This window comes from Equus caballus, chromosome 16 (genome assembly GCF_041296265.1).
Source record: "Equus caballus isolate H_3958 breed thoroughbred chromosome 16, TB-T2T, whole genome shotgun sequence".
Lineage (NCBI taxonomy): Eukaryota > Metazoa > Chordata > Mammalia > Perissodactyla > Equidae > Equus > Equus caballus.
The window spans coordinates 41,595,208-41,608,159 of record NC_091699.1 but is presented as its reverse complement, the minus strand read 5'-3'; the positions used below and the strand labels follow the sequence as shown (position 1 = coordinate 41,608,159).

At 51.1% G+C, this 12,952-nt stretch overlaps 1 protein-coding gene across 1 annotated transcript; it reads left to right on the top strand.

The window, feature by feature from the left end:
• Nucleotides 1-2,370: 2,370 nt before the first annotated feature.
• Nucleotides 2,371-6,225, top strand: LOC106781801 (protein SPMIP1). The gene is made up of 2 exons (XM_014731548.3): nt 2,371-2,973; nt 5,532-6,225. The coding sequence occupies exons 1-2, from the start codon at nt 2,454-2,456 to the stop codon at nt 5,648-5,650; spliced, it is 639 nt and encodes a 212-aa protein (XP_014587034.1). The 5' UTR covers nt 2,371-2,453; the 3' UTR covers nt 5,651-6,225.
• The last annotated feature ends 6,727 nt before the right edge of the window (nt 6,226-12,952 follow it).

The following is a 12,952-nucleotide window of genomic DNA, read 5'->3' as shown; positions in this document are numbered from 1 at the left end:
TCTGGGTCGGGGAGGCCGTCTACAGTCTAGCAGACCCGGCCCCCGACCGATTGGCCCCAGAGTCCCTCCATCCCTCCATCCCTCCCCCACACGCCCGCGGCGACAGAGCCACTGTGAAGTGCGCTTCTTCGTCGTTTCCCTGAGCCCTTTTCCGAGCGCTTGCTCTACGCCAGGCGGTACCCCCAGAGGGACCCTGGAGACACAGGCGCGGTGTTGAGCCACTCAGGACCCAGAAGCAAAGCTGCACGAGGGCAGGACGTTTTGTCCGCTCTGTTCCCTTGCAGCTGCGCACATGGAAAGCCCTCAGTACGGAAAGAATGATCGGCGCTTACAGACTGATCAGGGAGCCTGGATTAACAAGGTGATCGCACGATTAATCGGACCCCTGTGAGTGCTCCAAAGGAGACACAGCAGCCCGGGCTGTCCCACTGATGTGGGGTCGGTGAGCCGAGGAGTCGAAAGAAAGATTTCTTAGACTCTCAAGATCTGGCAGTAGTGCTCTTTTATTTAGAGAATAGTGTGGAATAGCATGGGGACAGGGCCCATGGGCAGGCAGAGCAGCTGCTGCTGCCCCCGCTGGCATGGGGACAGGACCCATGGGTAGGCAGAGCTGGTGCGTGGGGACAGGACCCACGGGCGGTCAGAGCTCCTGCTGCTGCCCCGAGTTGAGGGTTAGGGCTAATTTTATAAGGCATGGGTACGTGACTTATTTTTACTGGAGAAAAGAAAAGATGATGTAAAAAGTCATTAAATGATTTCAGTGCAGATGGGGTCTGGTTATTGTGCGGTCATATAACTTTAGATACGAATCTGGCCATATAGATCGGCATGTAGGTGAGGATGCCCTGGGCTTCTCTCCCTGGGGCAGTCTTAATTCATACCATAAAAAAAGTCCACTGGGTCGTATAGTTTGGCATGTAGGCCAGGTCACCTTGGGCTTTTCTAGCTGGGGCAGCCTTAATCCACATCACCACCACACCAGCGGGCTCTTACTCTTCCCACATTTACCAGACTTCCTCATAGCCCTCATTTTACAGCTGGGAAGACTGAGGCACAGAGGGCAGTCTATACAGCCCAGTCTGTACAGTCCCCCTTGCTTTTCAGACTAGGGGTCCCGGTCTGCAAGTCTTCACGAGTCTGTATCCCCTTCTGGACTGTGAACCCCTGAGGTCAGGAAGCATGTGGGCTCCTCCTCGTCTACCTTTAATACCCTGCTCAGTGCCAAGCACAGATTCAAGAGCAAAGGAATGTTTGTTGAATGAATAAACAAGAGCACATCCAGCAGAAAGTGGAAAGGCGAGTGGCCCCAGGGCATTATGGGTAACCTCCTTCTCACTGGTACTCACCCCTAGAGGGCCCTGGTCAGGGAGGCAGAGGGTGTGAAGATCCCAGAGGCTGACTTTATGGTGCTGCCAGGGTAGTTGCTGGGTCCTCCTCTGCACCCCACTGTCGGTGTCTCTCTCACAGTGCTTGTCACATTCCATGGGTGAGTTTTGTGGCAGTAACACACAGATGTGGGTTTTGGAGTCAATCCCAGTGCGACCACTTAAAATGGCTGAGCCTCAGTTTCCTCATCTGGAAATGTGACATGATAGCCTGTTAGTAAGTCGCTGTGAGGATTAAGTGAGATCACTCAGTAATGCCCCCAGCCCAGGCCTGGCACAGAGTAGGTACCACCACATACCAGCGGTGCGCCCTGGGGTGGGCACAGCCTTTCTCCAAGTCTCCACCTCTGCACCTGAAAAGGAAGTTGAGAGCCCCAGCAATCAGGACGGGTGGTTTATGGCACGCAGAGCGCAGCTGGCTCCTAGCAGGTGCTGGTTAAACACAGCTGGCATTTACGGAGGGGCCCCTCCCTGCCAGGCACTGTCCCAGGTTGTTACACATGGTCTGGTGTCATTCTCGCAATACTAGGGGTAGTTCCCACTACCAGCCCGCCGTACAGATGAGGCCACGCAGTATCAAGTGGCAGAGCTGTGTGCGAGGAGTTGATGTTGAGTCGCCGTGGCAACCCCCCAGCCATGTGTCCAGAGCTTCTTGAGGGTGGAGACGGGGCCTCTCTTTGGCCCCCTTGGGTGCCTGGTGCACAGTAGGTGTCCACTGGGGTTTGCTAAATGGAATAGAAGCTATGACACCCCATCTGCCACCACCTCTGGGTGTGAGGGAGAAAGGCCAGGGCCCTGAGTCCCTCTGAGCCAGAACATGGCCCCCTGCCAGGCACCCTGGATGGGTTGTGGCCGGCCTTTGCTCCCTTTTCCAGCCGGGTCTGTCCTACTGCCTGTGGATGGCCCCAATCCCCTGAGCAGGCCAGCCCCTCCTCTCCTTGGCATCCCAGCCCTCATTGGCTGCACGTCTCCCTGGAGACAAGGCACTAGCAGCCCAAACATAGGCCACAGAGCTGTGCGCAGAATGTTTCCTCCCTCTCCCCCTCCTGCCCCCTCCCCCTGACTGCCATGAAGGATCTGTTCCTCTCCCAGAACCAAGCCTGCTGGCAGGAGCACATCCAGAAGGAGGCTGCCGCCCGAGTCGCCTGGAAGATCAACTATGGCCACAAGTACCCGAAGGAGGGGCCCATACCCAGGAAGCGGCTCCAGCAGGCCCCCCTCAGGTCAGCCTTGGGAGTGGGACCAATGCCTGTCACCAGCTCCCAGGACAGCAAGGAGGTACAGGCTGGATGGCCAGAGACTAAGGGGGTCTGGGATCAGCTGTCCAGAGGAGTGGGTGTCCAGGACCCCCCGCCCAAGGGAGACATCTCAGAAGCCCGAGGAGTAACTTGGGGGCCAGCAGGCCAGACCAAGCTAGAGGGCTTAAAAATGAGGCAGGTCCCCCCGAGCACCCTGCAGCTGCTCTTTCAAGGCATCTCCCACGACGGCCAAGGCCGGGCTTTGTACCTCCAGGAGCGGCATCGGCAGAAGCCGGAGGAGAAGTATCCATACCCAATCCTGTCATCCTGGGAGTACGGCTGGCATGTGGGTAAGGGCAACCACCATCTTGCCGTTCCAGGTTTTGGCAGGCAGGCCCAGCCTCCCTCCCCAGCCTCGTCCATCATCACCACTCGCTCACCTGCACATCCCACTGGCGCACCGGTTCTCCAGGCAGGCCAGGCACCTTCACACTGCCAGGCCTTTGCACATTCTTGTCTCTGCATCTGGAATGCTCCTTCTGCCCCTAACTCCTCTGCTCGCTAACTTTCACATGTCACCTACTCTGGGAAGTCTTCCAAGAGTCCTCCAGGCAGATTTGAGCCCACCCTTGTGCTTCTGCAGCTTTTTGAGTCTGCAAAACCAGTGGGCTCACTGTGTCATCATTCCTTGAGTATCCCTCTGGCCCGCTGAGCCTTTTGGGTTCCAGGACTTCTCAGTTAACTTTATGAATGCCCTCCCTGCTCCCAGCTTGAAGCTGGTACTCAGTGACTGTGGAAGGAATGAACCAATGAGTGAATATGGACTAGGGAATGAGGCCCTGATTTGGAATCAGGAAATGTGAGTTCGAATCCTAGCTCCACCACTTCCAACTTGTGTGAGCTCAATCTCTGGGGCTCAGTTTCCACATCTGAAAAATGGGAATAAACTAGTACCTGCCTTCCTACGTCACAGAGTTTTGGGGAAATCAGGTGGGAAAGCACCTGGAACAGGAATTATCCTCACATAGGCCCCATGAGGTAGGTAGGACAGACATTCATTCATTCATTCAACATGAGATTCTTTCATTCAGGACAACCTGTAGTGGCAGCTCCTCAGTCACTGACTCCCAGCTCTGCCCCCAAGTGAGTTAGTGAATGACCGAGCACGGAAGAATGACCCAGTTTGAAATTAGGTGGCCTGGGTTTGATTCTGGTTTGTTCATTCATTCATTCAACAAATGTTTATTGAGCACCTGATATATGTCAGGCACTTTTCGTCCCTGGGGACAGCAGAGAACAAGACAGACATGGTCCCTCGCAGAGGGCCGACAACAAACAGATCTATGATGGCATGTCAGGCAGTGGTCCGTGCTAGAGCAGCCCTTTTCAATCTTTGCTGTGCACGGGAACCACCTGGGGAATCTTGTTAAACTGTAGGTTCCGATCCAACCGGTGAGGTCGGGAATGCGGCAAGATGCTGTATTCCCAAGAAGCTCCCCGATGATGCTGATGCTGCTGGTCCGCGGACCACACTGTTGAGGCTGCAAAAAGAGACAAACCAGGAGAAAGAGATGGAGACTGAGGGGCTGGCATGGCCGAGAGGGTGGTCAGGGAAGGTCTGCTGGGAAGGGGACACTTGAGCGGAGTCCTGAGTCATATCTACTCCATTGGATTCTTCTGAGAAGGGCCTGACTCCCCGGGCCCACAGAGCGAGTCTCAGTTCAGGCACCGTGTGGGTCTCCTCTGTCCCTCACCTGCTCTGGCCCGCAGGTCCGTGCCCACTGTCCGTGAAGCCATTGCCAGGTGCAGGGTGGGCAGATTGAGCAAATTAAAATGCAGGATGCCCAATTGTATTTGAATTTTAGATAAACCAATAATTTTTTAGTATAAGTATATCCCAAATATTGCATGGGATGTACTTATACTAAAAAATTATTCATTGTTTATCTGAATTCATATGTAACTGGGCATCCTGTATTTTATCCAGCTACCCAATCATTGGAGCCAGAGGAGCTGATTCTGGATGCCCACTGGGTACTAGGGCAGTGCCAGGTTTGGGGTAGAGACAGAAAGACTGTTTTCCTCCATAGTGGTTCTGCTTAAGCCAATAGTTGCTCCCAGAATCTCTGGAACATTCTGTAAGCTTCTGGCCTCATGCCCCTAACTCAACCAAATTCAGGGACCAGATAGGGAACAGATGACAGACCTCTGCTGACCACTTGTCCCCACTCCCCAACACTTAGACACGGGAGCTGTGTCATCCCAGTGGGTGCCAACAGCTATGGGGAAGAGGGATCGAAGATGTTGTCCGGGCCCCAGCTAGGTCAGCCCCAAATGCCCTTTTACACACAGACAGCACTAGTCCAGTGCTCAACAAATGCTAACAAGTATTATTATTGTGATTATTAATTCAATAGGCAGGATTTGCAGCCTAGGATTTGGCTCCCCTAGCATTTGGGGAGCTGGTCAGCCTTGGGCAGGACCCTGGAGGTGCTCACCGTGGAGCACTGGGATGGCTGGGCTATTGCTAGACAAGCAGGAGAAGTGTGATGAGGGGTAAGTGAGCTTGGGGTAGGGATGGGGTCAAACAGTTAACAATGAGAATGACCTGAATGCCACCCATCAGGGCAGATCCTGAGCATGGAGCCAAAGCAGGGTCCCAAGGTGCCCATGCTAAGCCAGGTGGGCCCTTTAGTTATTGGATCCTAGGAAGGAATGGGAGTGCTAAGCTAGGGGTCAAGGGGCACCAGGGGCAGCAGCTGTTCCTGACTGCAGAAGACTATTTCACCATTCTAACCCCCGGAGCAGTTGTAGCAGCATCTGCCTGCTGACCTCGGCCCTTTGGGTTGCACTGGGGCTGCAGGAGGCGTGGTGGCCCCAGCTCAACCTGGCCTTTGCTGTGTTCCAGGGGGCGCCATGGAGGACACCAGGGCTCCAACTTATGCCAGGTCCCAGCCCATCACCAAGACCTTTTACATCAAAAATACCGTCTTCCATATTCCACGGCGAACAGACCAGCTAATGTGAACTCACTGAGGGTTCAGAAGCAGCTCCTTCCCGTTCCCATAGTCTGTCTGGACCCTGCAGAGTAGAGATGCTGCCAGCCCCACCCCCTTCCTCTGTGCTATCGAGCCCTGCCTCCTCTGCTGAGCGTGGATGGATGAGTGCTGCCCTAACGCGGGCCCACCTCTAGGATTTGGGGTGGCCCACCTGCTGCCTCTTGTCTGCCCTTAAGGACCTCAGCTCCTGGCAGAGCTCCTCGCCCCCCACCATCGCCAGCGCCTGCCGCTCTTCTGGGGGACACAGCGGAGTCTCGAAGTGCTCCAGCGCAGACCTGGGTGGGGAGGGGCTCGCTAAGTTCTGAAGGTGCTAAGGGGAAGGGGACTTCTCCCTGTCCTTCCTTCCTACCCTCTCTTGAAGGGAGCCCTAGCAGAATTGCTTGGTCCCAGAGTATCCCACAGTGTAGGGAAGAAGTAGTTTCCACGTTTACTTACTGCTTCTCTTACCCTCACGAACCGGCATGGGTCAGGGTTGCCTCACTGCCCTAAGAAACAGCCCTAGATCCCAGCTGTTAATCCAATAAAGACATGTTTCATACAGCACAGTGCGATCTGTCATTCAGTGGACCACCTGCCGCCTGCTGACCTGGGGATCCAGGCTTCATCTGGTGGCTCTGCCAACTCCTAGAGCCTCAGAGTCCTTCCCTGAACCCTCCACATGCAACTGGGGGACAAGGGAAGAGAGAAAGAGGAGCCCGGACAGAACATGCCCACTCTTAACCACCTTGGCCTGGAGCTGACAATCATTACTTCCTGTTGCATTCTATTGGTGAGAACAAATCACATGACTTCTAGCTGTGAGAAGGATGGGAGTGTTGTGTAACCAGGTGCCCAGGAAGGAGAGGAGAAAAGGTTTGGGACATCTAGGCCATCTCTGCCACACTGCCTGAAGTGTCCTATGGCTGCTCTGGGGTGGATGTGGGCTCAGCCACCACCCTGAACTTAGAAGTCCCCTCCTGCATTAGTTTGCTAGGATGGTCATAACAAAGTGCCACAAGCTGGTGGCTTAAAACGGCAGAAGTCTGCCTCACAGTCCTGGAGACTGGAAGTCTGGAAACCCTGCTCCCTCTGAAACCTGCAGGGCCACCCTTCCCTGCCTCTTCTGGCTTCTGGTGGTTTGCCGGCAGTCCTGGGCAGCCCTGGCTGGCAGCTGCCAGACTCCAGTCTCTGCCTTCATCGTCACATGGCACTCTCCCTGTGTGTCTCTGTCTTCACATGACCATAAGGACACCAGTCGTGTTGGATTAGGGGCCCGTCCTACTCCAGTATGACCGCATCTTAACTCATTACCTCTGTTATGACCCTATTTCCAAAGAAGGTCACATTCTGAGATATGGGAGTTAGGACTTCAACATATCTTTTTTGAGGGGGGCAAAATTCAACCCATAATACCTCCCTTCTGATAGCTAAACCTTAGTTACTCCTCCTTTCCTTGGGATGAGTTCCCTCCTGGATTCCCAGGCATGTCAAATGACTGTACCTGGAAGTCTGTCCCGTGTTGGTGCACGCAGCATTTCATTGCTTACAAGGCCTTGGGCGCTTAGGGAGCCCAAAGAGTCATCCTGCACACAGCTCCTTGCAAAACCAAAATGCTTGCGGGCATATCTAGCTTAATTAGGGCACTCTGATACCCCTCCACTGCACCCGGTCAAAGAGCGGCCCCTCAGGCTGGCCAGAGAAAGACCTGGGCAAACTAATAACTCTTGTGAGGACTACCTCCAGAAGAATTTTCTAGGCCTCTCCTGGTCCACCTCTTAGCCTGAAGCTCCACAGAAGAGCTAGGCCACCTAAAACTGCCTGAGTTTCCTGTATCAAGTTTGGGGAAGTTCTTGAGTGGGAAAGAGCCACAGGCAGAGAGCGTGAGCAAGGGCCAACGCGTGCACATGATTCTGCTAGCATTTGTACCACAGCCTTGCACACCAGAGATGCTTCACAAATACCTGCCAAATTTAATCAAATACCAAATAACTCCCTGGGTTCCTCTGGGCTCATTTGACTGAACGCGACAAACGCTGAACTAGCGGCTCCCACGGGCCAGGCCTAGGCTGGGCTCCTGGGGCATCAGTGGGGCAGCTCCTTGTTCTCGGAGCTCACGCAGCACAGAGTGAGAAGGGCTGTGACGGGGGAATATGGGCACCTCTGGAGCACAGAGGAGGCACTGAAGCCAGCACGGGGGCTCGAGGCAGGCTTCCTGAGGGAGCTCACTGTTACTTCCGTCATTAAGTGAAACAATGCTCAGAAATGCCTCGCAAGGGCCTGGCTCTATATCTGTGAGTTCTATTAGCGATGATGATGGTGATCTCTATCAGCAGCGAGTCTGCAAACTGCTTAGAAGAGGACAGCCTGCCACTGGGGCAGCCTTTCTTAGTTGGGATTTTGTGAATAAATTAAGCCCTGCTGGAAATTGTTTGAGTGACTATTTTCTCAGTTCTCCCAAGGATGGTACTCGATAGCTAGCACCATTCTAGAGGCACAGGAAGGAGGTCAATTCATCACAAGCAGTGGATGTCCCAGGATGTTCGGGCTTAATTCTTCTGGGGAACTTATTTATGTACTTAATAAGCACTTATATGATATTTACTATGTGATATATGAAATAGATGATATTTCCTTATTCTAAGCCTGCACGGTCCAATTCAGTAGTCTTGAGCCACATGTATCCATTGAGCATTTGAAATTGAGAGGGATGTGCTAAGTATAAGAGACACATCAAATTTCAGAGATTTTGGTATGATAAAAAAATGCAAAATACGTCATTAATGATTTTTGTATTAAATTACCAAATTTGGATATATTGGGTTAAATCAAGGATTAGCAAACTTTCTCTGTAAAGAATTAGATAGTATAGATTTTCAGCTTTGTGGGCCATGCAGTCTCAGTTATGCAACTATTCAACTCTGCTGTTTGCAGTGTAGAAGCAGGCGTGGATAGTACACAAACAAATGGGCGTGGCTATGTTCCAGTGAAACTTTATTTAAGAAAACAGGTGTTGGGCTAGAGTTGACCCACAGGCTGTAGTTTGTTGACACCTAGGTTAAATAAATATATTATTAAAATTAATTTTACATGTTTCTTTTTGCTTTTTTTTTAATGTGGCTACTATAAAATTTGAAATTACAGATACAGATTGGCTGACATGATATTCCTATAGGAAAGGGCTAGTCTAAGCACTTTACAAATATTAACTCTGAAGGATAACTCTATTACCCTGGGAAAGAGGGTGTGTGTGTGTGTGTGTGTGTGTGTGTGTGTGTGTAGGGGGAATGTGTGAATTCCGATGACAGCCTGAAGAGAGCGCGTGGAGTTGGCTCCTTGGCCTGACTCCTCTGCTGCTGAGGATGGTGCCCAAGAGCAGACCGGCTGGTAGCTGCTCCCTGGGGCTGTTTGGACGGGTGCCCTCCCTCTAGGTTCATCCTTTGAATAAAGGCTAGTTTCCTAAAAGACCGCCAGGTGATGCTATTGGACCACAGGCGACAGCAGCTGGACCACTGGAAACCTGCATTCTCCCCTGGGCTCTGCCATCCTTTTGCTGTGTGGCCTTGGACCTCAATTTCTTCACCTATAGTGTGAGGTTAAGACTAGACTACTGAAAACATGGACTTTGGAGGCAGACTGACTTGATCGGCCTCGTGACTTCACCAGGGCCACATTATGACTTTTGTGGGCCTGAGACACTTTTGCCTTCACTGGTCCTTTCTTCCATAAAAAAGCATATTAAAAATTATATTTTACAGCTACATTGATATGAAGACAAACGTATTACTATCATATATTAAAAATTTTTTCAACCTAAAATTTTATCTCTTTCCTTCTTATTCTGAAAGAAATTAAGACATTTCCACAGCCCCTAAAAGTTTCGTGGGTGTGCTTACTATGCCTCATGGAGGAGTCGCCCTGGGCTCCACTACTCACCAGCTGTGTGACCATGGGCAGGTTGTTGAACTTCTCTGGGTCTCAGTTTCCTCATCTACAAAATGGAGATGACAACAGGCCCCCCCTTTTAGTGCCGTGAGCTAGGGTACCCCATGCCTTCCTAGAACACAGCCTGGCACAGAGTAAGCCTTGGCAAACGGCAGCTATTATTCATCATCAGTATTATCTTTAAAGATATTTTCAGCTCTAATCTCTGTGAAATTGTTAAAATATCTCAAACAAGCAGGAATTTCAAAATAAATGTCAGAAAAATTAAATGAAACATCCAGGGTATTTGATGGGGAAAGCAAGAGTTCCAGAGAAGAGTGTCAGCAGAAGGAGTTTTCACAAATGACTAATCTCTTTTCTCCTGCCATCAGGGAACTCATGGCAGGTAGGAACATGGGCTTGTAACAATCAGCTGAACCTGGGCCAGCTGGGGATACTTACCAGGTGGGCAGACCTTGGGGAAAGGGGTGTGTGTGTGTGTGTGTGTGTGTGTGTGTGTGTGTGACTGGAGCATCCGTCTTGGAGAAGGGGAGGGTTGCACGGAGTTTTGAAGGCCATGAAAGCCTCAGCCATGTGGAGAGAGAGACAGTGTGCTTTCAGGAGAGAAAGGCAAAGAGGGGAGGGGTGCTTTAGGCAGAGGGAACAGCATGTGCAAAGATCTGAGGCAGGAGTGGTGAGGGCAAGTTCAGAGAACCACTGTGAGGTTTACCCTTAGCTGGATTTTAAGGTTTTAGTTCTTGTGTCCCTGGAGCCATCCCATTTTATAGCCTTCACATGTTCTCTGAGGAACTTTAATACACTACAGGGCACTGTTAATTGTTTGGTGGGTTTTTTTTGGTAGATTGGTCCTGAGGTAACATCTGTTGCCAATCTGTTTTTTTCTTCTTCACTCCCCAAAGCCCCCTAGTACATAGTTGTGTATTCTAGCTGTAGGTCCTTCTAGTTCTGCTATGTGGGATGCCACCTCAGCGTGGCTTGATGAGCGGTGCTAGGTCTGCACCCAGGATCTGAACTGGTGAAACCCCGGGACGCCGAAGCTGAGCGTGCGAACTTAACCACTCGGCCACGGGGCTGGCCCGCACTGTTAATTTTTTAATCCCCAATTTGTACCAGCAAAAATCACTCCCTAACTTTGTAAATTAGGTATATGCATCTGGATGGGTTTCTAAGAAAAATTACGATTCTACAACCCATTGTCCACTACCTTTGGCTCAAATATTTTCTTTATTTAAAAAAAAGAGGATAACTCCCTAAAGGCTATTGCCTTTTACTCCAAGATGGCACAGTGAGTGCCGCCTGAGTTTAATTAATTTCTCAAAAATTTATTGAGCAGCGACTAAGATGACACAGCTCTGCCCTCATAGAGGTTGTAGGTTGGGGACAGGGAAGAGACATTGGACAAGTAATTACACATATGATCGGGGTTAGGAAGGGGACATACAGGGCACCGTGGGAAGATGTAACTGAGGATCCCAAAATAGATTGGAGGGACTGGTCAGAGAAGGCCTCCCTGATTGAGTGAGCTTGAAGCTGAGTTTTAAGGAATGAAGAGAAGTTTGCTAAGTGAATGGGGCAGAAGAGCACTACAGGAGCAGGGGAACAGCACATGAAAAAGCCCAGAGGCTGGGGGGAGCATGAAGAATGGAACTAAATGGTGTGGCTAGAGTTAACAGATGGTTGAAAATGGGAGTGAAAACCAAGAAATACAGGGCTTCATCAGCCATGGTAAGACTTGGGTCTTTATCTAGAAAGAAATAGGGAGCCATTGAGGGCTTTACACAGGAGGGGATAAGATGAGATTTGCCTTTTAGGAAGTACACCCTGGTTGTTGGGAGGAGAACAGATTGTAGGGGCCAAGGGTGGAAGTGGTGGGACCAGTGAGGAGGCTGCTTATGTCATTGAACGAGTCGGTGAGTGGACAGGGGCAGCCCCCCTTGTCCTTGGCCCCATGAGGCCTGGTGTTGGTCTGCATCTTTGTCTCATTTATTTGGAGATTTGGGGAACTAAGTGCTCATTCAGCTAGTGTTCTTCAGGGCACGTACTGTTTCCCAACACCATTTCCTCAGAAGAGTTGGGGGGGAGGTATGTGCGTGTGTGCATGCGCACGCACACATCCTTGTTTCCTGGAAATTCCCTTAGTTTTACTTAATTTCAGTAGCTTCCCTGAATCCTGAAGCTTGAAACTACTGGTGCCAGGGCGCTGTGGGACCATGGTTACCCACTTTTCCTCCAAGGTGTGACCTGTGGGTAAGTGACATGGGAATGCTGGCTCCTCATTGCGGCCTCTTCCTTCAGGACCATTGGGGTGGAAGCCCTGATGGGAAGATGCAGCAGGTGATGCAGGAGTGGACCTCTCTCACCCACACACCCACCTGGGCCAGGTGCCTTTCACCCTTCTGGAAGAGAAGAAGGATGTGGCCTCCAGTTTGTCACTCTTTCCTTTTCTGGTTTGGCAGCCACCCTTTATTCTTGCCTTCTCCAACCCAAGAGAAGGGGGATCCAGGGCTGCTGAACTGAAAAAGCTCCCCCCACCGCTCCCCACCTGCATGGGGGCAGGATGAAGGGCACTGGGGGAGAGTTTCTGTGTCTGAGGCAGGAAAGGGGTGTTGACGAGGAAGAGGAAATAACAAGGACTGGAAGTAGGGCCATCTGCAATTCTTAAGGCTCACTTGTTGAAAAACTTACTGTGGTGAACAATAAAGAAATGGAAACTTGGCCAGTTTCCTTGTGTGGCAAAAATTCATTCTAAATAATGAAATAAGAGCCGTATGTACCCAAAGACTTAAAGCGGACTCCACTTTGCTGGAGCAAGTCCTATTAATAAAAGTACAGCCTCCATTTATGGAGGGCTTACTGGGTGTCAGGCACATAGTCAGCATTTTTCACGCATTATCTTATTTAAACTTCACCTATGAGGTTGATTCTCTTATTATCCCCATTTTATATATAAAGAAACAAGGTAAGTGGCCTGCTCAATGTGCCCCTGTTAGTAGGTGGAGCAGAGTGTGGCTCCAAGGTGAGCCTGGCCCCTATACCACGCTGCACCTCTTCTCACTGAGGAGGGCTAGGAGAGTCAGTGCACAATTTGGTTCTCAGTAAGTAATTAATGAAAAACAAATCTGGTTCTCAGATCACCCAGGAGCTTGTTAAAAATGCAGGTTCCTGAGCCCTGCCCCAGACCTTCTGAGCCGGACTCTGGGGGACTGGGGCCTTGGAACTGGTATGGTAATGGGCTCCCCGGGATTCTAGTGCACACATGTTTCAGACCCTCTGGACAAAGCCAAAGCTGAAAGGGCATGTACGACCAGGGTATACACCCTCCTTGCCCCAAAAGCAATGGGAGTTTCCT